We start from the raw sequence: 24,734 nt of genomic DNA on the forward strand, positions 1-24,734 counted from the left end.
CCTAGGGGGAGTGTAGGACACATGATTTGCAACTCCTAACTGAGGAATAGGGATTTCCACAAGTTTAGGAAAACACACAAGTTTGAGTCTGGCTGCCATGGGGAAGAGGGACAGAAACACTGAGCGAGCCCCACCCTCAAGGCCCAGGCACATAGATACTGCCTAAAATTGATGCTGGATGAGGACAAGAGAAACCTCTACTTTCCACCATGAGCCTGTCCCTGTGGCACTGAATTTTGGATGTAGGACAACTGCCAGGACATGAGTATGATACCAAGATAATGAAGACAAGTGAACTGAGTACAGGTTACCTGCTTGGATGCAGTTCTAGACTACAGTGTAGGAGGAGAATCTCAAACAAGATATCGTGGTCTCCTGTATAGAGGAGATGGAGTTCAGAGCACAGGACAGCTGAAGAATATAGAATTTTATAACCAATAGAACTGGAGGAGGAGCTTCCAGATGTCTGCATAAGGGATCAATTGAGTTTGTTGACCAGTAAAAGCCACACAAGCATAGAGCGAAACTCTACATTTCTGGTAAAAGAATATTTGGGAATTGGAAATCTGAAGACTTCCAAGAACAGAAGCTGCTCTGCCGGGTATCTGACTGCATGCCAAAAGGACGTAACACTCTTTAGAAGAAGACACCAAAATCCAGTACTCAACAAATAACATTCATAATGTTCTCATTCCAATCAAAAATTGCTAGACGTTCAAGGAACTGGGAAATGTGTAAATATGCAGGAGAAAGATGATACAATATAAGGAAATCCATAAATTTAAAAAATCATGAAACTGGCAATTTCAATAGAGAAATTTTATTATGGATATTATAAATATGTTTCAGCATTAAAGAGAAAATACAATATAATGTTTCAAAATAAACTTTTAAATATAATAAAGAAGCAATTAGGAAATTCTATGCAAAGGATATCAAAAGTGAAAAAACAAAATAATTCAGTGCATCACATTAATAGCAGATTAGACATTACAGGGTAAATGTTTAGTAAAATTGAAAATATAGCAATAGGAACTCTCCGAAATGAAAGACAAATAGAAAAAAGTATTAGAACAAATGAACAGAGCCGCAGTGACCCATGGCTATAAGTATATGGTGTTACATATGTGTAATTGGATTGGTGTTGCATATGTGTACAAAGATAGGAGGAGAAGACAGAAAAATATCTGAAGATATAATGGCCCAAATTTGTTCATATTTGATAACAAATATAAACTAACTTACCCAGTTTTGTGATGACTCTGAAGAAGTAAAAACATAAAGAACACTGCTCAAAATAAATCTCATTCAAATGGTTGAAGAACACAGAAATCTTAAAAGCAGCCAGAGGTGAGGGGAAATCACATTGTATATAAAGTAAGAAATTAAGAATGATAGCATGTTTTTCATTGGAAACTATGGATGTGGGAAGTCAACAGATCAACATTTTTAAAGTACTGAAAGAAAATATTTCATCCAAGAGTTCTATAACCCAAAAAAGAGTTTTTAGCAATAAAGATGAAATTAAATATTTCTCAGTCAACTAAAGATTAAGAAAATTGTTCCCAGAAACTTCGTTCTACAATAAATATTAAATTAAGTTATTGAGGCAAAAGATTGATCACACTAGTTGGAAACTTGAATTTCAAAAAAAAAAAAAAAAGACTACTAGAAGGAGTATATTTGTGTGGAATTGTGAAATATTTCTTACCAAAACCCAATCATGTGCTGTCTGCATGAAGTCTACTTCAATTAAGACGACATTGATAAGTAGAGCGTAAAAGAATGACATTAGTTGTACTGGTATGATGTACAACTCTAAACATAGTACTAATAGTCAGTGAACTGTGTTTGTAAAACAGGTTAATTTTATGATATGTAAAGGATACCTCAAGAAAACTTTTAAAACTAAAATAATGGAAGATTTTATCCACACAAACTCTAAAACTGGGAAAGATGGAGATAGAAAAATAGTGCTTCATAATGATAGAGCAGGTTCAAAAAAGGATGTAACCATTCCAAATGCATATGCACCTAAATTTGGAAACTCAAAATACATTAAAACAAAGACAGAATGGAGAGCAGAATTGATCACATCCAAATTATAGCTAGAGATATCAGCACTCCCCTCTAGGAAGGTGAGAGACCAAGTAGACAGAAAATCAGAAAGGATATAAAAGACGTGAAAAGCAGTTCAACCCTTTTTACCTAAATGATATTTAGAAAACCTTCCACCCTAAAATGTCCTAATCCACAGTCCTGTCTAGTGCCCTTGGAACATTCAGCAAGATCAATTTTAAAATAATGAATCATAGAGAATATGATTTACAGCAACAGCTGAATTAAAATAGAAATATTTGATCAAGAACTAGCTGACAAATCATCAGATATTTGGAAATTAGTGAACACACATCTAAATTACCAATGGGTCAGAGAAAAACATTGCAAAGGAAAGCATAAAATATTTAATACTTAATGGATAAGGAAGACGCTGTATATATACACAATAGAATATTAGCCATAAGAAAGGATGAAATCCAGCCATTTGTGACAACATACTTGGACCTTGAGGGCATTATGCTAAGTGAAATAAGTCAGGGGAGAAAGTCAGATACCATATGATCTCACTCATAAGTAGAAGACAAAAACAACGACAAACTAACACCCAGAAACAGAGACTGAATTGGTGGTTACCAGAGGGGAGGAGGAAGGAAGGAGGGCAAAAGGGGTGATTAGGCACATGTGTGTGGTGATAGATTGTAACTAGTCTTTGGGTGGTGAATATGTTGTAATCTATACATAAATTGCAATATATAATGAAGTACACATGAAATTTACATAACGTTATAAACCAATATTATCACAATAAAAAAAGGAATAAAGAATCAAAAAAGAAAAAGAAAATATGTCATACTTAGTGAAAATGAGCACTTGCCATATCAAATGATGAGTGATCCAGATAAAACAGTGCTGTAAGGGACTTTAAGCTTCAAATGACTGTGTTGAGAAGAAAGGTTTAGATAAAGATCTGAAGCTCACTTTAAGACATTTTTCAAAAGAGTAAATGAATTCAAAAGTAAGTTGAAGCAAAGAAGTGAATGATAATAAACAAAAATACATACATGCATGTACATATGTGTGCATACATACATACATGACAGAGAAAAACATATGAAACCAAAAGATTGTTCCCTGCAAAAAGGAATAAAATTCATAAACATTCTTCCTCTGGTGATTTTTTTGCTCATATTGGAAGTATTTTGCACTATCTATTAAAGTTGAACATCAACTTGTTCCAAAACCCAATAATTTCACTTCTAGCTAGATATGCCACTTAATCCTGTATATGCATGCAAGGGATTAAATACAGAAGTAATCAGAAAGACATGAGTCATAACAGGGAAACACTGAAATTACAAAATTGCCTATAAAAAGAAGAATGGATAAGTCTATGTTGATATAGTCATGCAAGGAATAGTATACAGAAATCCAAAAGAATGAAATGGAGCTATAAAAATCAGTATATGTGTCAGCAATATAAATGTGAGAACAAAATAGTAAGATTCAAAGTTTATATTTTTTTCATTTGTAACGACTACGAATGTGGGTGCATAGGTGTGTGCGTGTATAAACACACACATACAACTTATAAAAATTACAAGTTTTACAAGCATGAATGATATAGAACTCTATTTATGATACATAATGGAAACATTTATGCAAATTTCAGAAGCTGTAAGGGTCAAACAAGGAACAGAATGAAGGCAAAAACACATGGGTAAATTTGATTGGTTATTGCAATGGTTTTCAAGTTGGTATATATTATCAAGTTTTTTCTAACATTCATAATTGGCTGTTGGAAAGTTTATTTTCTATACTACTGTGTTAATGAATATTTATATATTCTTATATAATTTAAAGTTAGAGAAAAAGAGAGAGAGAGAGAGCAATGAGTTTGGATTCTTGGGACACAAGATGAATTCCAGATAAAACTGCAATATCCAAAATTTACATTTTGTTTATTGGAAACAAAGTGGAACTATGCGATTCCAGATAAGTGCATAAACCTTCGACTGAGAAATTCAATCATTTTTAACTGGCACTGCTTCAATACTAGAAATATCAGTGTGGAAATAAATTTTGATTTGTATGTTACAATTGGTATAATATTAATAATATCTATTAGATATGTTAGATATCTAACACACATGAAGAGTTTGAAGTTCACATACAAACGACAAAAATACGTCAGAGGCCTTTAATCGAAGTACGGAATTTGATCATTCAGCCTAGGAGGGACTGGGTCTAAGATTTTATTTCAAGTCTGACCCTATTAAATGCTCTGAAGTGACAGCTCTAGTCTGAACATTTTCCAGGAAGCTCGATTACGCCCTCAACCTGGCCCCCGCCTCTGCCATATGTAGGGTCAGACGAGCCTGTGTGCGTCATCCTTCCACACTGTGGTCAACTTATAAGTTACATGAGCTGGGCTCTTCTTGCAACATCCTGTGCACTCATCAGCTTTGCTGGGTCGCTGCCTCCTGTTCCGCAGAAGCTACGCCATGTCGCCCATGATCATCAGCCTGGTGTGTCTTGGTGAGTCCTGGAAGGGAACAAAGGGGCTTGAACACTATGGTGGAAATATTGGCCTGGAAGTCTGTGTCTCTCCACAGTAGAGCACCCTGTGCATGTGGGGAGAGGTGGGCATTTTTGGCTGAGTTTATCTTCTGCCGAGCACGGGCCTCACTGGTGGGGCTCCTAGGCCAGGCAAGGGCAGGAGTGGGAAGCCAGGTCTTGTGTGGAGATGGATCGTCCATTATGAGTCTTTCTTTCCAGAGTTCTTCTTGGTCCAGAGGATCTGGGCACAAGTGGGTGAGTCCTCTCTCCAAATCTTGGGTTGCCACCCATCCCAAATATTTCCTGTAACAGGAGGGCAGGAGGCATAGGACGTTGGGTGATGGGTTGACTTCTGTAAGCCTTGTGGGTAAATCTCTTGTGAACCAGAAAATGGGTTCCCTTGGAAACCTGGCCCCAATTCTTGTCTATAAACTCTCCCCAGACTCTTCCTCTTAGTTGAACTAGGCTCTACGGGCTCCTGGAGGAGACTGTGGTGCTCAGGGCTGGCGTGTCTGGAGATAAAATGGTGTCGTCTGTAGAGTAAGGGAAGGAAGCAGTGCCAGGAATGACAGACCCTCTGAGGACAAGATGATAACTCAAGTTCTCCAGCATTTCCATGAGGGAAATGCAGGGCTGCAGAGTGGTGCTGCCATCCTTCTATCAGAAGAGGTGGGAGAACTGTATGCCATGACCCCCTGAAATTCCAGAATGTTCTGTTGCAGGATCAATGGTTTAATGTGCTTCATGTGTTAGCTGATGTGACTTCATTCACATAGGTTTTCTTCTATTCACTGTCTATTTTGTCTTCTTTTACATTAACATTTTTTCATCATCAACATCTAGTAAGAGTCTTTTATTCAGTACTTGCTCAAAATTCTCAGTCAATACATATTGTAGGAAGCTGCCATGTCTATGTGGTGCTGGGGAGTCTTCACGTAGCTCTGAGTACCCCCAGGTTTGGAAAGGAGCCTTAGAACTATGGGGAAGGAGGAGGAACTTCTGAGCACATGGAGGGGAGGAGGTCCCCATTTTCTCCTCTAAGGCTGTGCCTCTTTCTACCCTAGGTGGTCAGGACAAGCCCTCTCTATCTGCCTGGCCAAGCCCTGTGGTTCCTCAAGGACAGCATGTGAATCTTCAGTGTCACTCTCTTCTTGGGTTTGACACATTCAGACTGGACAAGGATGATGGAGCCCACATCCCTGAGCTCCAGGGCAAAACATTCCGGAACAACTTCCTCATGGGCCCTGTGACCCCAGAATATGCAGGAATCTACAGATGTCATGGTTCTTACAGGCACTCCCCCTCTGTGTGGTCAACACCCAGTGACCCCCTGGTGATTGTGGTCACAGGTCAGAGAGCTCTTATCCAGAGTGGCTATTCACTGTCCCAATATTCCTAACCCCAGAATTTCCTCATGGGGGTGTCAGTCAGGGTCCAGTTAGAACTACAAGAACCACTCAAAGTATTTTAGATAAAACAGGATTTAATACACGGACTGGGGTGCTGTGGTGGGTAGAATAATGACCCCTCAATGATGTCTACATCTTAATACTGCAAATCTACCAATATGTTATGCTGCAATCCAAGGAAAATTAACATTGAAGATGGAATTAAGGTTGTTAATCAGGTGACCTTGAGATGGGAAGATCATCCTGGATTATCTGGGTGGGCTCAAGGTCATCATAAGTGTCCGTATAAGAGAATGAAGGAAGCAGGACAGTCTTGCAGCATGAGAAAGACTCCACCAGCAATCGCTGGATTTGAGGATGGAGGAAGGGAACAAGGCATTCAGGTTGCTTCTTTAAACCCAAAAACGCACAGAAACCGGTTCACCCCTTGATCTTCATAATGAACACAGCCCTATCAACACCTTAATTTTAGCCCAGTGAGACCCGTGTTGGGCTTCTGACATCAAGAACTATAAGATAATATATTTGTGTCCTTTTCAGACACCACATTTGTGGAAATTTGTTACAGCAGCAATAGGTAAGCAATACAGATACCCAGGTGAAGGATGAATTAGGAAGCCCAAAAGGAGAAGTGAGCCTACCTAACGATAGGTAAGGACAGTCTAGTGATGCCACCACGAGACTGCAGTATCACAGGGAGGAGTCAGTGTTCATGGAGCCAGACTCAAGGAGCACTCCATGGAAGCTGGGACCATGGAGAAGGCACAGACATGGCAGATGTGTCCCTTTCCCTCAGGCACAAGGTGGGTGGACACTGGGAGGTCCCTGCCTTACTGCTTAATTCTTATCTCCTATCAGGAATTCCAACTTATCAAAAAAAGCATGGCCGAGCTGATAAGAGAGACCAGAAATGCAACCCATGGTAGTCACTCTCCCATCCCCACCACAGAAAGCAGGAAAGAGGTCTTTAGGAAACAGATAAAAACAGCAAAAGCGCCAAAGACTTTGCAGTGGGAATTGAGTCTGATGTTGCTAGAGACAGAGAAATAGAGAAAAGGAGAGAAAGAGACAGAAGGGGGCATTCGGATAGAAAAGGACATAAAGAGGAAAGAGAAAGACAGATATGAGGAGAAATTCTCACTCATTCCAAGTTCCATGGGATGAGGCGAGAAAGGATGGCTTCTTCTAAACTCACAACATCTACATTTGTAGGAGTCTACAGAAAACCTTCCCTCTTGGCCCAGCCGAGTCCCCTGGTGCAATCAGGACAAAATGTGACCCTGAAGTGTTGCTCAGAAATCGTGTTTGACAGCTTCATTCTTCACAGAGAGGGGGTAATGGAGAGCCCCTTACACCTTGTTGGGCAGTTCCATGATGGGGGCTCCCAAGCCACCTTCTTCTTGGGTCCTGTGACGATAGCCCATGCGGGGACCTACAGATGCTTTGGTTCTATCAATTACTCCTCCTATGAGTGGTCGACACCCAGTGACCCACTGAACATCAAGATCACAGGTGAGAGTTTCCAGACCTGCCCCCTGTCCTCTTTTGGATGCAGGTGGGATGTTCCAGGACTTAAAAGCTCCAGGTGGTGATGAAGGAGATGAAAATTGGCTTCTTATGAAGAGAGACAGACTTGGTGACAACTACACCAAGAGAGACAGTGAAAGAGGAGAAACAATATAGAGCATTTGTTACAATATAAAGGAAAGATATAGGGACAAAGACAGGGGAGTCATAAATGGAGATAGAGTAAAGGAAGAGATACAGACAGATATGCACATATCAAAGGGAGGGTGCCCTTCCTCTCTGAGTTTGTTCAGAGACCTGGGAACGTTTAGAAGTTCCATTTTAACTCCATATTCTCTTCACTACCAGGAGAACCCAAAGGCACACCACATACCTGACTCACATTTCAGGGCCAAGCTGACCTGTCTCAGACTGATTCCCCATGAGTCCTGTGTCCTCTTCCCATGTAGCACCCATAGATGCTCTTTTTACTCCGACATGACTTAATTCCATGTGGTTAAGCCACAATGTGCCCCAGAATACCATGGTCCTGGGTGAAGGAGCCACCAGCCACTATATATTGTGTGTTTTATGAGTTCTTGAAGTTTCTCAGGCACATGTTCCAAGGTCACTTCGATGTTGCAGGATTACTGATGTCAAAAGCCCACAGAGAGATGCAGTCAGAGAGAAAGCAGAGTCAGTGAAAAGCAGAGACATAGAAACACATGTGTACATGTGCACACACACACACACACAGAATGGGCCAGAGGGATGGAAGAAACAGAGAGACAGACACTAACTCAGAGACACATAAAAAAAAGAGGTGGAGAAAAAGAAAAGGGGATGGGAAGGGGGAGATAAAAACCCTAAAAAGCAGAGACCTGAGTAGGAGATACAAAGATAGAGAAAAATGGTGATGTAGGGGTGGATGATAGATTCCAAAAGCGAATTAGAGAGACAAAGAAGCAGAGCTGGTCATGGAGATGAAGATAGATAGGTAGATAGATAGATAGATAGATAGATAGATAGATAGATAGATAGGTAGATAGATAGATAAAGATACCTAGATACATAGGTAGATGCAAAAAGATAGGGTCAAGACAGAAACAGAGACTCAGAATGCAAGAAAAAGATACAGATCAAACAAACAAATCCAAGGAGAGACAGAGAGAGTAAAAAAAATTACAAAAAGGAAACCAAATAGGAGAGAGGCAAGGTCAGAGACATAGAGAGAGAGCAATAAACAGAGAAAGTAGAAGGATAGAGATAGACATGAGAGGGAAAGGGAGAGAAAGAGAAGTCAGGAGAACAGGGAGAGTGAATTCTCAGTTCAGGTCCTTCATGTGTTAAGGAAGAAGAGCCTCTCTAACTAAACTGTCTCTTTTTCTCCCAGGCCTCTACAAGAAACCTTCTCTCTTAGCCCAGCTGAGCCCCATGGTGAGGTTAGGAGAGAATGTGACCTTGTTCTGCAGCTCTGAGAGCTCATTTGATGTGTACCATTTATCCAGGGATGAGGAGGCCCATGAATTCTGGCTTGCTGGAGGGCAGAGCCATAATGGTGCATTCCAGGCCATCTTCCCTCTGGGCCCTGTGACCCTAGCCCACAACGGGACCTATAGATGCTACGGCTCTTTCAATAACTCTCCCTCTGTGTGGTCAGACCCAAGTGACCTGCTGTACCTTTCTGTCATAGGTGAGGAAGCTCCAAATTTGCCCTGTGTCTTGTGACTCAGACTAAATTTTAAAGCCATATCTGAGGGGTGTCCTGCTGATAATTAGGGGATGCTTAGTAATTCTGAGAGAAAGAAGCATAGATAAATAAAGAGGAAGGAAAAAAGAAACTGAGAATGCACCTCCAAGGTCCTCCCTCATATCTTGCATGCATGCCCACATTGGGAAGGTCTATGCATCCAGGCAGATGGAGAAAGGGGTCAGGGCAGAGTTAGGAAGAGGAGCAACCAGGTCATTTTGGGAGATCAGAGGTTGCATCATCCTCTCCCTATTATCCATTTCTCAGAAGCCCCTCCTGGTTTCTCACTCACAGAGTGATTTCCCAGGTGGCACAGAAGCCTTTACTGCAAGGTAAGAGACTCATTTTGAGTACAGGTACCTGTCATAATCAACTTCTGCTCCCTCTCTGCAACTTGAAGGGAGGGAGTCAAGTCCCCATGGATACAGGAAGGTGATCCCAGGACTCCCAGGAGCTCAGCGTTAGAAGACAAAGCAGCTTCGGTAGGGTAGAGGATGGGAAGCTTCATTTCCTCATCTCTCTCCTGTCCTGTTTTCTAGGAAACTCTTCAAGTAGTTGGCTTCTACCCACTGAACAAAGCTCCAATACTGGTGAGTAAAGGATCCTTCTTATCTTTGTGGAAACCTGGGAGAGAGAAGCTTTGAGTAGGAGTGTTGACTCAGCCACCTTCCAGCTCTGTGATCTTGGCCTTGACACCTTCCCTCTCTGATCCCTAGACTATACAATAGCAGAAGGGGCTTGGGTCAATGTAGAGATAAATGAGGACTCTTAAATCTCTAATTTTCTGCCACTAAGATAAGGATAAACTTAAGGTCACACTTATTCTGTCCTCATTCCTAACTGGAGATGAGAATCATGAGGACTTGAGGGAGGGAACAGAAGGGAGAAGCTGGTGGTTTTGTCAGTTCTAACAGAAGTGAGTTCTTGTCTGTTAGGATGCAACCTTGATGTACTCAGTAGAGCAAGAGCCTTGCAGCAAGAGAACTGAGTTCACCTACATATATTACTCCTTCATTAATTTATTCAGTCAAGTACCGTTCCATGTGCTGGATATGCAATGCGTATTTACTTCCTATTGCTGCTATAACAAATTTCCACAAGCTTGGTGGATTAAAACACCATCATTTTTTAAATTGTCTTACAGTTCTGGAGGTCAGGAGTCTGAAATTGGTCTCACTTGGCTAAAATCAAGATGGTAGCTGGTCTGAAGTCCTTCTGCAGGATCTAGGGGAGAATCCATTATCTTGTCTTTCCCACTTTCTAGAGGCTGCTCACATTCCTTGGCTTGTGGTCATCTTCCTTCATCTTCAAAACTAACAATGATTGGTCAAGTTTACCTCACATCAAATCATTCTGACCCTCCTTCCTTCATCATATCTCTTTCTCTGATGCTCTTCTTCTGTCTCTTTCCTTCTCTTTTAAGGACCCTTGTGCTTACTTTGGGCCCATTCAAATAATCCAGGATCATCTCCCTATTTTAAAGTCAACTGATTATCAAACAATTCCATTCGCAACTTTACCTCCTCCTTGTCATGTAATATAACATAATCACAGGTTATGGGGATTGGGACATGGACATTTTGGGAAGGGTGTCAGTGTCACAATCCAATGTACACATCAGGATAGATGTGGAGAGGGCTGATGGTCACTCTGAGTTTATTATAACCAGCATTTCAATATATACATAGCTTACATCTGTTAAACATACACAGGTGTTCTGGATGAAATAATTAGTGAATGCCAAGAATTCTTAGTGATTTCTCAAGGAGCCCTCCCTCGGCCTCTGTTTTGATATTACTATGTTTTTGCTGTGCTCGTATATTTTTATCTCAGAGCAGGCAAGGCATCCTAGGCAACGGCCCCTCCTGCTCCCAATATCGATATTGTGTCTCCATCTGTGCCCCGAGGTGACCGTGCCTGGCTTAGGTTGCCTCTCCCTGGAGATCTTACCCATCATTGGCTGACAGGCCTTCTCACCTCTGGGTCACAGTTTATTGGCAAGCCTTTTCCAGTGATTATTAACCCTTCCTGCATCAGGGGCGGCTACAAAGGGAGATGCATTTTTCTGCCTAAGACAAATAGCAGACAAGATGAATTTGCCCTCTGCTCTTGGAAAGGTGATATTGCAGTATAGTTAAGTGGGAGGGCAGAAAAATGAATGCACGAATGGATGAATGAATGATAAATTGTGAAACATCTATGCAGGAAATTTAAAATAAAGTGATATATAATGTTTAGTGGACAATTTAGCATGAGTGGCAGAGAATCTCTCACTCATCAGGCAATATTTATTTTGTGACCTTAATGACAAGAAGTATTTAACTCTTTGAAGATTGATGGAAGAATATTCCAAGAGTCTTGCAGTTACCAAAGTGAGAACAATGTTATGTCCAAGGAAAAGTCTATACCTGAAATTCTGTGAGTGAGTCGGAGAGAATTACAAGATGAATGTAGAAAGATAGAGAGGATACAGATTATATAAGAGAACTAAGTATAAACAAAGAGATTGTGTTGTATGTTCACTGCCATTGGAAGTCATATCATGGTTTACTAGGAAACCATATATGGTTAATACTGACTTATATGAAAAGAATGAATTGTAAGCTGCATAGCTTTGAGCCAGGAGACTATGTAAGAGACAATTGCCACCTCCTAGCACGATATGGTGCTAACTTGGACACAAACTGAATGAAGTTGATGGATATAAGATCTGTTGTTTAGGTAGAATCATTTGGAGAAAGGTTCTACTGGGTCTGATTTTTCCTAGTTGCTTGGTCTAAGGCTCATTCATTACTTTCTGACAATTATTTTCAAAACATGTAAATTCATAATTGGCAGAAGAGAAAGAAAGTATGCAGGGAGGTGCAAATGAAGGCACCTAGTATAATCAGATACCAGGAAGATAAAGACACTTGGCTTCAAATCATTGTTCTACTTCGGTATGATTACCTCTTTGATCCACTATTTTATCCACAATAAAATTAGGCTAAATCTCTTCTTTTTTGGGCTTTCTGTGAGAATGAGGTCAGGCCAAAAATGTGAAAGCATAACCCCACACACACACACAACACAGGTCCTGGAACAGAGAAAGTGATCTATACATGGTATAAATTTTGCCCCATTCCAGTCCTCTCACCAAAAAACCTCTACCTCACCCTCACTTCCAATCATATGTGGAGATATAGATAGATTCCTTGGAGGTGAATACCAATATTCTTTTCAGTTACTTCAGATCTTAGAGATAGGAGGCAGAACTTCCTGCTGGTCAACTTTCCTCCTAGTTCCCAAAAGGACTGGTTTTCTTGGGGCAAAAAATGGACAACAACAAAATATGTTGAGCAATAGCTAGTAGAAAGGATTGTCTTTTCCCTCTGCTTCATCAGCAGAGCATCAACCTAATATAAGCCTCATGAGCCCACAAAGAGTAAACACATTGCATTCTGAAGCCCTAGGCTCACACCTCTTGGCATTATTTTCTGGCTAAGACATAAAGCAGCTCAACTTACTTTGACCTTGATTTCACTTTTTCCTTTTATTGGAGAATTTAAATTGTTTGATTCAAGGGTGTGGTGGAGGTAGAGATGTTTATGCATTTACCTAACAGTCAATAAATGGGAGACACTTAATGAAAGAGAGTTGTTATGATTTGCTTATTATTGGATTCACATCTTCCTCCAGGTAACTCCAAACATCTGCCTGTTCTGATTGGGTCTTTGGTGGCCATCATCTTCCTTGCTATCCTTCTTTTCTTCCTCATTCATCACTGGTGCCCTGCTAAAAAGAGTAAGTCTTGGGAATAACAGGCCAGTGCTAGCTGGGCAAAGTGGGGAGCTGGGATGAGAGTGAGAAAGTGTGTGTTCCACACTTGCAGGCTGATGCTTGCTTCAAGGCAGGACCTACAGAGCTAGTGCTTTCTAGAGAGAACATTGGTGCTCTGCACCTCCTCTCTGTCTGCATACCATTACCTAATTCTCCAGTGTATCCTCACATCCAGTGCAGCCACTGATATCCAGGAGAAGAATCTATATAAGACAGAAATGAGGAGAGAGAATCAACAGGATAGAAATTGGGATCCTTTATTAGGATGGGTCTTTGAACTTTAGAGAGGTGGAATTTCTGACTCTGCTTTTGGGCAGATGAGTAATCTTAGGCATCCACTGCTTCTGTCTGCATCTTGGTGTCTGTATATGAAATGAAGATCCGTAAGTGCTATACCAGGTGTTTATACAACTTCTATCCCCTACAGATGCTGCTATAATGGACAGAGAGCCTGAGGTGGACAAAATGGTGAATAGGGAGGTAGGTCCTCATCAGCCCATCCTCTTCAATGCAGTCCCATTTATTCCTAGTCCCCACGAATATGTACACATCCTCACTCATCATCTCCCTTTTATGCAGGACCGTGAAACAGAAGACCCACAGGAGGTGACATACGCACAGTTGGATCATTGGATTTTCACACAGAAAAAAAGTCACCCCCACTTCCCAGAGGCCCAAGAAATCCTTAACTGATACCAGTGTGTACATGGAATTTGCAACACATTAAGGCCAGATCAAGGATTGAATCCTATCCCCTGAGCACACATAGAAAGACCTTGAGGAGGTCATCTATTGATGCCATAGCTTTTTCTCAAACCCAGCTTGACAGCTCAATTGTAATAAAGCTGGAATCTTGAGACATGTCTCCATCTCTAGTGTCACCCCTCTTCATCAGAGGGTCATATCTAAAATCTCAGGGCCCCTAAGAAAACTGCCCAGACATTCTAGTATGCTATTATGATGATCCAAGCCATTTCCAATATTGTCAACAAAATCACCTAAGTGTTATAGAAATCCAACCATAATTGGCCCACTTTCTCTGACATTCTACTGATAAGACTCTAGAAATCATGATACATTTAGCCAATGAATCAATTCCTCCAAGTTTCTATAGAGACACAGTATATTGTAAGTCTTTAAGCAAATATTAGTGAAGAAAATTCACACTCTTGTGGATCTTGGTCTAATGGGAGATGCCAACGGGTGAAACTATTGAATTCTATCTATAAGAGAGAGGGAAATGTAGAGTCCCCTCCTTTTGTTATCTTTGGCCACTTTTGCTTATGAAAATCTGTCCAAGAAATTTCTGAACAACACAAATCTGAGCATGGCTCTCTTTTGCTTACAAATTTCTATGGTTTCCCTTGTCTACTCTACAGAAACCAAACTCCAATGCTTAGCTCTAAGTTCTCTATTTCACTTGACCCCTGCCAACCTCAACATCATAATCGCCTGTACTTTCCACTCCTATTTGAAGTTACAGCCATGCTGAGTAACACATAGATGCATAAATATAAGCTAATTCTTTTTTCTTTCAAATATAGCTTGAAGTCCTTGGTGCAGATAAATTTATTCAAATATGAGTTCATTTCCCAACTTAAATAAATGTCCCCAGAAATAAGTAATTTTTTAATTTCCTGATAATCAAATATTCTTAAACGTCTTTAAGATAATATGATGTTAGTGGACAAACAAACCAGTTCATTCATGCACTCCTCAGTGAGTAACTGTGTCATTTGTTTGGATTTTTGTCAAGACTTTATTTTTAACAATCTTAGGTTTACAATAAAATACCATATAATTCCTGCCCCCACATATGCATAGCCTCTTCCAATATCAACATCACTCACTAAATGGTATAATTTTTGCCAAGGATAAACCTACACTGACTCATCATAATTGCTCAAAGTCTATAGCTTACTTTATGGTTCATTCTCTCTTGGTGTTGTACATGCTGTGGGTTTGGACAAATGTGTAATGTTATTTACCCATCATTATAGTGTCATACAGAGTATTTTCACTGCCCTACAAATCCTCTGTGCTCTGCCTATTCATCTCCCCTCACCCTACCCCTGGCAACCACTGATCTTTTCATTGTCTTCATAGTTTTGCGTTTTCCAGAATGTCACATAGTTGGAATAATACAATATGTAGCCTTTTCAGATCAGCTTCTTTCACTTAGTAATATGCAATTAAGGTTCCCCCATGTATTTTCATGGCTTTATAGCTCCTTTCTTTTTAGGACTCATTTATAGTCTATTAATAGTCTGACGTACCACAGTTTATTTACACATTCACCTACTGAAGGGCATCTTTGTTGCTTCCAAGGTTTAGTCATTGGTAATCAACTGGCTATAAACATCCATGTGTAGGTTTTTGTGTAGACACAAGTTTTCAAATTCTTTGGATAAAGACCAAAGAGTGTGATTGCTGGATCATATAATGAGTATGTTTAGTTTGTAAGAATGTAAAGAGATCTAGTAGAATGGGTAGATCTTTGTGGATGATTCTGGAAGGACAAAAGAGTACAAGAAATTAAGACATCAGAGTTTGGACACTCACCTAAACTATAGGTGCCATGATATTTTGGATGTAGAGTTAGCGTTAAATTTAGAATTGTTGGTGAATAACAATGAAAATGATATGTTCATGTGCAGAAATGACAAGAATTTATGGCTTTGAGCACCCACTTTATGAAGTATGTTTTACATACATTTCCTTATCAAAACTTAATGTAAAACTTATCAGAGCTCTTTGTTATCTCCACTTTGCAAAGTATGGAAAGGTGTGGGAACCAGGTAAGAACTTGGGTTTGGCTCAAAAAATTTCCAGGAAGTCAGATATCTTTGTTTAGCACACATCTGGGAAAACCAGAGCAATGCATGGGAAAAGAAAAAGTTGTGCAGCTTCCTCTGCTGTCATTAGTTTGAGGAGGAACCTGAACAGTGATGATGGGACCCAACAGACCACATGCAGCACATGGGTCAGTTCTATGGGGCCCCTGCTTTCTGTATAACAGAAGTGTGCAATAGCCAAGAAAAGAAAGTAAGGTATTAGGAGTTAGTGAGATCTGGAAGGGGAGGCATGATGGAGTTACCTGGAACTGCAGATCAGAATTCCCCAGATATTGGGCATGTACACATGGGTAACAGCATGGGCAACTGAGATTTTCCACAACCCCAGATGTGGCTTTTTGAACACAGGGTTTCAGCTTGGATGCTAGAACCAAGGCAAGAGTTTTGGAGGAAGATTAAATTTCCATGTGGCTTCTCTTACAGTGTTAAAAATAAGGATGAAAAGGTGAGTTCTTTCCCCAAACCACAATGTCCTCCTTCTTGGTAGAGTATCAAGAGGCTTCTTCAGGGAACTTGGGAGGAAAAATGGGGTTTTAGGGATGGATTTGATTCTGGGAGGGACTTGGTTGTTGAGACCCCGGGAAACAGCAGATTAAAGGAACACTTCTGGGATTTGTGCCTGGAAATATGTTTCAGAAACCTTCCAATGGGGCTAATCTATGTTTGCTGACCCTAAGAGGGGTCTACATACTGTAGAGCATGTACACCTCAAGGAAGGGATGTGGGATGCTATGAGATGCACACAGCTCAGTGATGTCTTAGAATAATGTCTCGTTCTTCAGCCTGTACATGTCAACAGATACCACCGGATGGTGGCTCTCATCTGTGGCAATTTTGCCCACCAGGAGCCATTTGGCAATGTCTGAAGACATTTTTGGTTGTCACATCTGTGAGAGAGTCTGCTACTGGCATCTAGTGGGTGGAGGCCAAGAATTCTGTTCAACATCCTATAATGCACAGGACAGCCCTCACCACAGAGAATCATTATCCAGCCCCCAAATATTGATAGTACAAAGGTTGAGAAACCCTTGTTTAGGATATAATGTTTGTCACCACCTCAATAGAACCAGCTGGTTGATGTGTCATGAACACCTGGAACATGTGGCATATCCTGAGACAGGCTCATTTTTTACAATGACAGAGCCATGTTTTCTTAGAGGGCTATATATGTATGTATATTCATGTATGTAAAAGGAATACACACATGCAAATATATATACATACATATACATATACAAGATTATTATATATAAGATGCATACATATACATATACAAGATATAGATGTGTATATATATACATAAATATATATATATGTCTTAAGCCACACTTCCATTTATTCTTTGATACAAAATGTAAAATGTTTCACACATCAGAATAGCATCTTTTGACATTAACAAAGAAAGCATCTTTTAGCATTTCTCAAGACTCTAAGGCTCAACATCATTTTCAGGAAGATGTGCCATGCTTACTCCAAGGTGGAGTGTACTCTTCAGCATACCACCAGCTGCCTATGTATATTCTAATTTGGGGTAAGTTGGTTTTAAAAATGCAAGAGACAAAAGACCCTAACTGATCACTCTCCTTCTGTATCTCTGAGGTCGGTGGGTAGAGGAGCAGTCCCCCTCCCTCCTCTTCAAAGCAAAGGCCTCCTTCTTGCTTAGGCAATTAGAATAAGTCTTCCACACAGGTATAGCTGAGCACCATGGTAGCCCAAATAGGGCTGTGGATCTCCACTGCCACTCACAGCTTGGGTTCAATATAGTTGCACCATACAAGGAGAATGGAAGCTACTAATCACCGGTTAATAACCAGTTAGGCAGTTTTAAGGCAAATTTTCCATTAGCTCTGAGACGATAGAATATTCAGGCACCAATAGATATCTTTATTCTTACCACCTGCCTCTATATAGACTCTGGAATCAATGTGATTCCTAGAGCTCCATGGCTTTTAATTCCTTGGGTCATAGAATGGCTATTATAAGCCCTGTCTTAAGGGGATTCCTGACCAGTAGAGGTGGGAACATGAAGGTTATATTAGTCAAGGTTTTACAGGGAAACAGAACCAATAGGATGGATATAGATGTTTAATTAGAGAGAGATAGAGAGGTTATGAGGAATTGGCTCACGTGATTACAGTGGCTGAAAAGTCCAAGATCTGTAGTCAGCAAGCTGGAGACCCAGGAGAACTGACGTGTAGCTCCCGTCTGAGCCCAAAGACCTGAGAACCAGGAGAGTCAATGGTATAAGTTCCAGTCTGAAAGCCAGCAGGCTCAAGACCCAAGGAGAGCTGATGTTTCAGTTCGAGTCTGAGGACCATAAAAGACTGATGTCCCAGCTCAAAGCAGTCAGGCAGAAGGAGTTTCCCTCTTATTCATGGGATGATCAGTCTTTTTATTCTGTTCAGGTCAAACAGATTAGTATGAGGCTCACCCACATTAGGGAGGGCAATCTGCTTTACTCCAATGGTAATCTCACCCATAAACACCCTCTCAGACACACCCAGAATAATGTTTAACCAAATATCTGGGCACCCCATGGCCTAGTCAAGTTGACACATAAAAATAACCATCACACAGATTGTAATAAGTCTTCGGGGTGAACATGATGCAATCTACAGAAACCGAAATATAACGATGTACACCTAAAATTTATATAATGTTATAAACCAATGTTACCACAATAAAAAAAGAAGGAAAGAAAGAAAATTATGCTTCAATAAACTTGACTTTAAAAACTTAAAAAGGGGCCAGCCCAGTGGCACAGCAGTTAAGTTCACACATTCCACTTTGGCGGCCCAGGATCCGCTGGTTTGAACCCGGGTGCGGACATGGCACCGCTCATCAAGCCATGCTGTGGCAGGCATCCCACATACAAAGTAGAGGAGGATGGGTACGGATGTTAGCTCAGGGTCAGTCTTCCTCAGCAAAAAGAGGAGGATTGGCAGCAGACGTTATCTCAGGGCCGATCTTCAAAAAATAAATAAATAACTTAAAAAAATAACCATCACAGAAGCATATTGCCAGCAGAGGCAAAAATTCAAAATCAGATAGATAAAGAGCGAGAGGTAACTTGATGCTGAGAGAAAGATAAAGGGAGACATATGCAGAGGGAATCAAGCAGTGAAAAAAAGATAGTAATAGACAAAAAATATACACAAAAGATTGGAGATTGAGAATAGGAGCTCTGTTCAGATACCAAAGGACAGGACAAGGAATGGATGACGCCATTAATGCATGAGCTTCTCTTTCTCAGGATTGAACACAAAACTCTTACTCTCCACCTAGGCATGCAATATGGTACCCCAAGAAGAAGACATTTCATTGGAATGTAACCCAAAAATGTGTTTGTCATGTTCATTTTGTCCCAGGATAGAGTAATCCTAGCACCTTCCCTGGAGGGTCTAAGACGTACTCTAGAGATGGACACTTTTTGAATGTTTAGCAATTAGATTTTGTTTTGTTCTTTCTTAGCTGCAGGACCTTAGGCAAAGCCATTTCTCTTAAAGACTCATTTTCATTATTTTTAAAATCAAGTTGTGGCTAATGCTGGCAGAAGAGAGAAGCATGCCAAGTAGGAGTATGGGTGGTGACCTTGGTCCTAAATGGGGGTTCTGCATCTGCCAGGAGGCAGAGTGGCACAATAGAGGGTCAAAGTCATTGGAGTCATAATTTCTGCCTCCCTTTAAGTCATGATATCTCGCTAAGTCCCAGCTGCATCTCCTTAATTTGGTGCCATTACCATCTCCCCCACAGGGTGGCTTTGTCAGAGTCTAATGGGATCATAAAAACTGAAAAGCTCCAGAAACAAAACCTGGCACTTATTTGCTCTTCATGAAATGGTCAACTTCAATCCTTCTTCTTCTGACTCCTAAAATATCTTTTCTCAATCTGCCTTCCACCCCAACACACAGGCATCCTGGGGTCCCATCAGATCCCTGGTAAGGAGCTGATCTTAGCTGAAGGGGTGAGGATAATATAAAGTCTTCCCAGTGCAAATGCAGTCATTTCTCAGAAGTCTCCATCAAAGTGATCCAAGAATCTATATAGAGACAGACATAAGAATGAAGGCATCTCCAACATGGGTGGACCTTGAGGGCATTATGCTAAGTGAAACAAGTCAGAGGGAGAAAGTCAAATACTCTATGATCTCACTCATAAGTAGAAGACGAAAACAACGACAAACCAACACATAGTAACAGAGATTGGATTGATGGTTACCAGAGAGGAAGGGGAGAGGGAGGAGGGTGAAAGGGGTGATTAGGCTCATGTGTGTGGTGATGGATTGTAATTAGTCTTTGGGTGGCAAATATGATGTACTCTACACAGAAATCAAAATATATAATGATGTACACCTGAAATCTGTATACTGTTATAAACCATTGTTACTGCAGTAAAAAAAAAAAAAAATCCAAAAAATAAACAAATTAAAAATTAAAAATAAGAATCAAGTCATCTCAACTTAAATAAAAAATAATTCATCCTATAAGTATTCTGAGAGAAGAAACAAATCATCAACATTAGAAAAAAAAGATAAAATAGCATCAACAGTAACAGATGCAAACTAATACAGAAGCAATGTCAATAATACGTATGGGAGAAAATACTATTTCATATATTGGCAGTGGTAGATTTATTTAACCAAAGATTCTTTCACTAGGAAAACATTCTAAGAGGTTTAGAAGTTTTTCAAAAACACTTAGGAAAACTTCCTAAAATGATATGGTTCATACATAAGGAAATTGCAAGGGAGAGCCACCTGCCCAAAACCACTTAGTCATTTTTTTCCCTTTATTGTACTGAGAAATGTCAGAACTCGTGAAAGGGTTGTTGATGGTATAAATATGACCCTAAAAGTCAGTCAACATGTGTACCTGATGCTTACAAAGACTACAGTCACTTCTTTCCATGAGGCTGTGTAGGGACCGGTGTTCATTCAAAGACCACAGCAGAGACCAGCTGTTATTATTAACAGAGCCCCTAACCTCCTGATAATAAGTCCAATAATATAATAAGTCCAATAAATAAGTCCAATAAAATATAATAAATATTTATTTATTTATATTAGTATATATTATATATAATATAATATATAGTATATAATATAAATATTTATTTATTTATTATATAATAAGTCCAATAGAAAATAAGTCCAGTAAGTTGGCTTTAGAGCATGGAGTCTGCAATCTACATCCTACAGGTCAAATATGACCCCCTACATATTTTTGGAAATAAAGTTTTATTGGAACATGGTCGTGCTCATTTGTGTACTTACGACCAATGGCCACTTTCACACTGCAACAGCAAAGGTGATTAGTTGTGAGAGAAACTGGATGGCCTGCAAAGCCTATGATATTTATTCTCTGGCCTTTTACAGAAAAAATTTGCTGACTCTTGGGCTATAGCTTGGGGTTGAGCTTAGAAAGCCATCCATAAGTCTGGGCCTATACTTTGGGTCTCATCTTTATTCATTTAGACTCAAGGCAGAACAGAATCTAATGCAATTGAAATTAATGGGCCAAAATAGATTTGAAAGAAAGAGCAAAGAAGCTGTGGGAAAGATTCTAAAACACTTTAACATTCCTCTTCCACAAGAAGAAATAATGCAAGTAAAACCTCACCCCAAATGTTGTGGTGAGTTAACACAATGCGTTCCTGCTCGTTAATAAATGTGGCTCAGGCCTTTTCCTGCAAGTCAACCAATTAACCTTCCCTCCCCCCTAGAAAGCCACTTAGTTTTTAAGCAATAACAATAGTGTTTTCAATCAGGTCATTCTGCCTCTATGATCCATGAATTTTCCCATTACTCCTCTACTTATTTTAAATACCCAACTAAGAACACAACCATCATTCTTCCCTCCACTCAAGCTTCATTCAAATGGGAAAAAAGAAAGAAGGCCTAAACCACAGGAAATAATATTAGAATGTGGGCAATTTTATGCAGTCTATATCAATGAATTTCCAGAGGACTGAAAGTATGTATATGGAAATTTATGAAAAAAAGACACAACTTAAATTTGCACAAAGTGAAATAGTGAATGCAGGAGCTGATTTGCCTTCCAAAGGATGGAAGAGGCTCAGGACTTCAAAATACTTGGAAGACAAGGTTACTAGGGGCTGGGGAATGGGGGAAATGGGGAGCTGTTGGTCAAAGGGCACAAACTTCCAGTTATAAGATGGGTAAATTCTGGGGATCTAATGTACAACACAGTGAGTATAATTAACATACACTTAAAAGTTAAGAGAGTAGAGCTTCCATGTTCTCACCACAAGAAATAAATGCTTGGGGTTGGCCCCGTGGCCTAGTGGTTAAGTTCGTGCGCTCCGCTGCAGGTGGCCCAGTGTTTCATTGGTTCGAATCCTGGGCGCCGACATGGCACTACTCATCAAACCACGCTGAGGCAGCTTCCCACATGCCACAACTAGAAGGACCCACAACAAAGAATATACAACTATGTACCAAGGGGCTTTGGGGAGAAAAAGGAAAAAAAAAATTTTAAATCTTTAAAAAAAAAAAGAAAGAAATGAGAGGTGGGCAGAGCAAAATGGCAGGGTGAGCTGACCCGGGATTCTCTCCCCTCCAAAATACAACAAAAGATTGGAAGAACTGAATTTCAGAGAATAAACATAATGCCAGCTCGTTAGAGACCTACAATACCAAGAAGGCGGAGATCATAACCTTGCTTACACCCTCGGAGGTGCTGGAACGGTAGGAGAGAACATCGCTCCCTCCCCTAGAGTCTGCGATCGCTGCGGGGTGGGTCAGGAAGGAGCAGGGGAGGGGCCGCGCGACTGGGGGATCATCCGGGACTCCTGCCGCTGATTCAGTGGAGACCCGCTGACGGGGGGGAAAGCTTCCGTCCGCGGGGACCCTATAAATCAAGGGCCTTGGGAGACCAGAGAACAGAACTGATCTGAACCCAGACCTGCGCGTGTGAGTAACAGCCCCTCCCCCCCAACAAAGCCAGTGGGCACAGCCATCTTGCCCCAAGGCGGAGAGCTAACACGCCGCTCTCGACCCCCATCTAGTGGCCACAGGCTGTAACTGCAACTGAATTCTACCACCATGAGAAAAAACCACTCCTCTACCATCCAGCAATTTATAAAAGCCCCAGACCAGAAGGAAAACAATAAAAACACACAATTAAGTCCTGAGGACTTGGAATTAGGTAAACTAAGTGATAATTAATTCAGAGCAGCTATAATCAAAAAACTCAATGAGGTAGAGAGAAAGATAGAGAAACAAGCCGAGTTCTGGAGTTACTTCACAAAAGAGATTGAAATCATAAAGAAGAATCAAACAGAATTACTTGAGATGAAAAACACAATGGACCAGATAAAACAGAATACGGATTCCCTGAATGCCCGTGTAGACAACCTAGAGGAGCAAATCAGCATAATCAAGGAGAGACAGGCTGAATGGCGCCAGACAGAGGAAGAAAGAGAACTAAGAATTTAAAAAAATGAGGAAAATCTCCGAGAGATAATGGATTCAATGAGGAGTAAGAACATAAGGATCATAGGAATTCCCGAGAATATGGAAAAGGAAAACGGAGCAGAAAGTGTGCTTAACGAAATTATTGAAGAGAACTTCCCAAATCTAGGGATCGACGGAGAAATGTGTGTAGAGGAGGGTTTTGGATCTCCTAGATTTGTCAATGTAAAAAGAGCTACCCCACGGCACATAGTAGTAAAGTTGGCAAAAAGGAATGATAAGGAAAGAATACTCAGGGAAGTAAGAAAAAAAAGAGAATAACCTATAAAGGAGCCCCTATCAGACTGTCAGCGGATTTCTCTACAGAAACCCTACAAGCTAGGAGAGAATGGAGTGATATATTCAAAGCTTTAAAGGATAAAAACCTTCAGCCAAGAATACTCTATCCAGCAAGAATTTCCTTCAGATATGAGGGAGAAATTAAATCTTTTCCAGACAAACAAAAGTTAAGGGAATTTGTAACTAAAAGCCCTCCATTACAAGAAATCCTCAAGAAGGCTCTCGTACTTGAAAAAAGAAAAAAGGGAGAAAGGGGACACAATCCACAGACTAGGGAGACCGATGGATAGAACCAGAACAGGACAGCAAATATTCAACTATAGCATTAGGGTAAAAATAAGGAAACTACCAAAACAAGGACGATCTTAGCACTCTAACTACAAATTAATAAGACGAGTTGGAATAAAAAATGAAAATAATTATTTAGGAGGAGAAGAGCAAAGGGTCTAAATCAGTATTGGTCGAGTAAGTAAGAGACCACCAGGGAATAGACTATATTATACACTAGATTCTAAATACAAACTTCAAGGTAGACACTAAAATAAAGTACAGAACAGAGTCACAAATTGTAGATAAGGGAAAATCTAAGAAACCCAGCATAAGAAATTGCAGTATTAAATCGGTAGTCTAAAGCACACAGGAAAAGAAACTCAGGAAAACAAGATAATGAGCGACAGATTGACAGCATGAAGTCCACATGCATCAATAATCACTCTCAATGTAAACGGATTGAACTCTCCAATAAAAAGACACAGAGTGGCAAAATGGATTAAAGAACAAGATCCAACAATTTGTTGCCTCCAGGAAACACACCTCAGCCCCAAGGACAAACACAGACTCAGGGTGAAGGGGTGGAGGACAATACTTCAAGCAAATAGCAAGGAAAAAAAGGCAGGTGTTGCAATTCTCATATCAGACCAAGTGGATTTCAAAATAAGACAGGTAAAGAGAGACACAGAGGGACAATATATAATGATCAAAGGGACACTTCATCAAGAAGAAATAAT

General features: G+C 40.3%; 1 protein-coding gene across 1 annotated transcript; it reads left to right on the top strand.

The window, feature by feature from the left end:
• The first annotated feature begins 4,516 nt into the window (after positions 1-4,516).
• Positions 4,517-13,958, top strand: KIR3DL (killer cell immunoglobulin-like receptor with three domains and long cytoplasmic tail). Its single transcript, NM_001082518.2, is given in 9 exon segments — positions 4,517-4,596; positions 4,837-4,872; positions 5,682-5,966; positions 7,239-7,538; positions 8,926-9,225; positions 9,822-9,872; positions 12,961-13,065; positions 13,529-13,581; positions 13,681-13,958. Coding segments are annotated over 9 exon segments (1,278 nt in total). The 5' UTR covers positions 4,517-4,562; the 3' UTR covers positions 13,795-13,958.
• The last annotated feature ends 10,776 nt before the right edge of the window (positions 13,959-24,734 follow it).

The sequence above is a fragment of the Equus caballus genome, chromosome 10 (assembly GCF_041296265.1).
Source record: "Equus caballus isolate H_3958 breed thoroughbred chromosome 10, TB-T2T, whole genome shotgun sequence".
Classification (NCBI taxonomy): domain Eukaryota; kingdom Metazoa; phylum Chordata; class Mammalia; order Perissodactyla; family Equidae; genus Equus; species Equus caballus.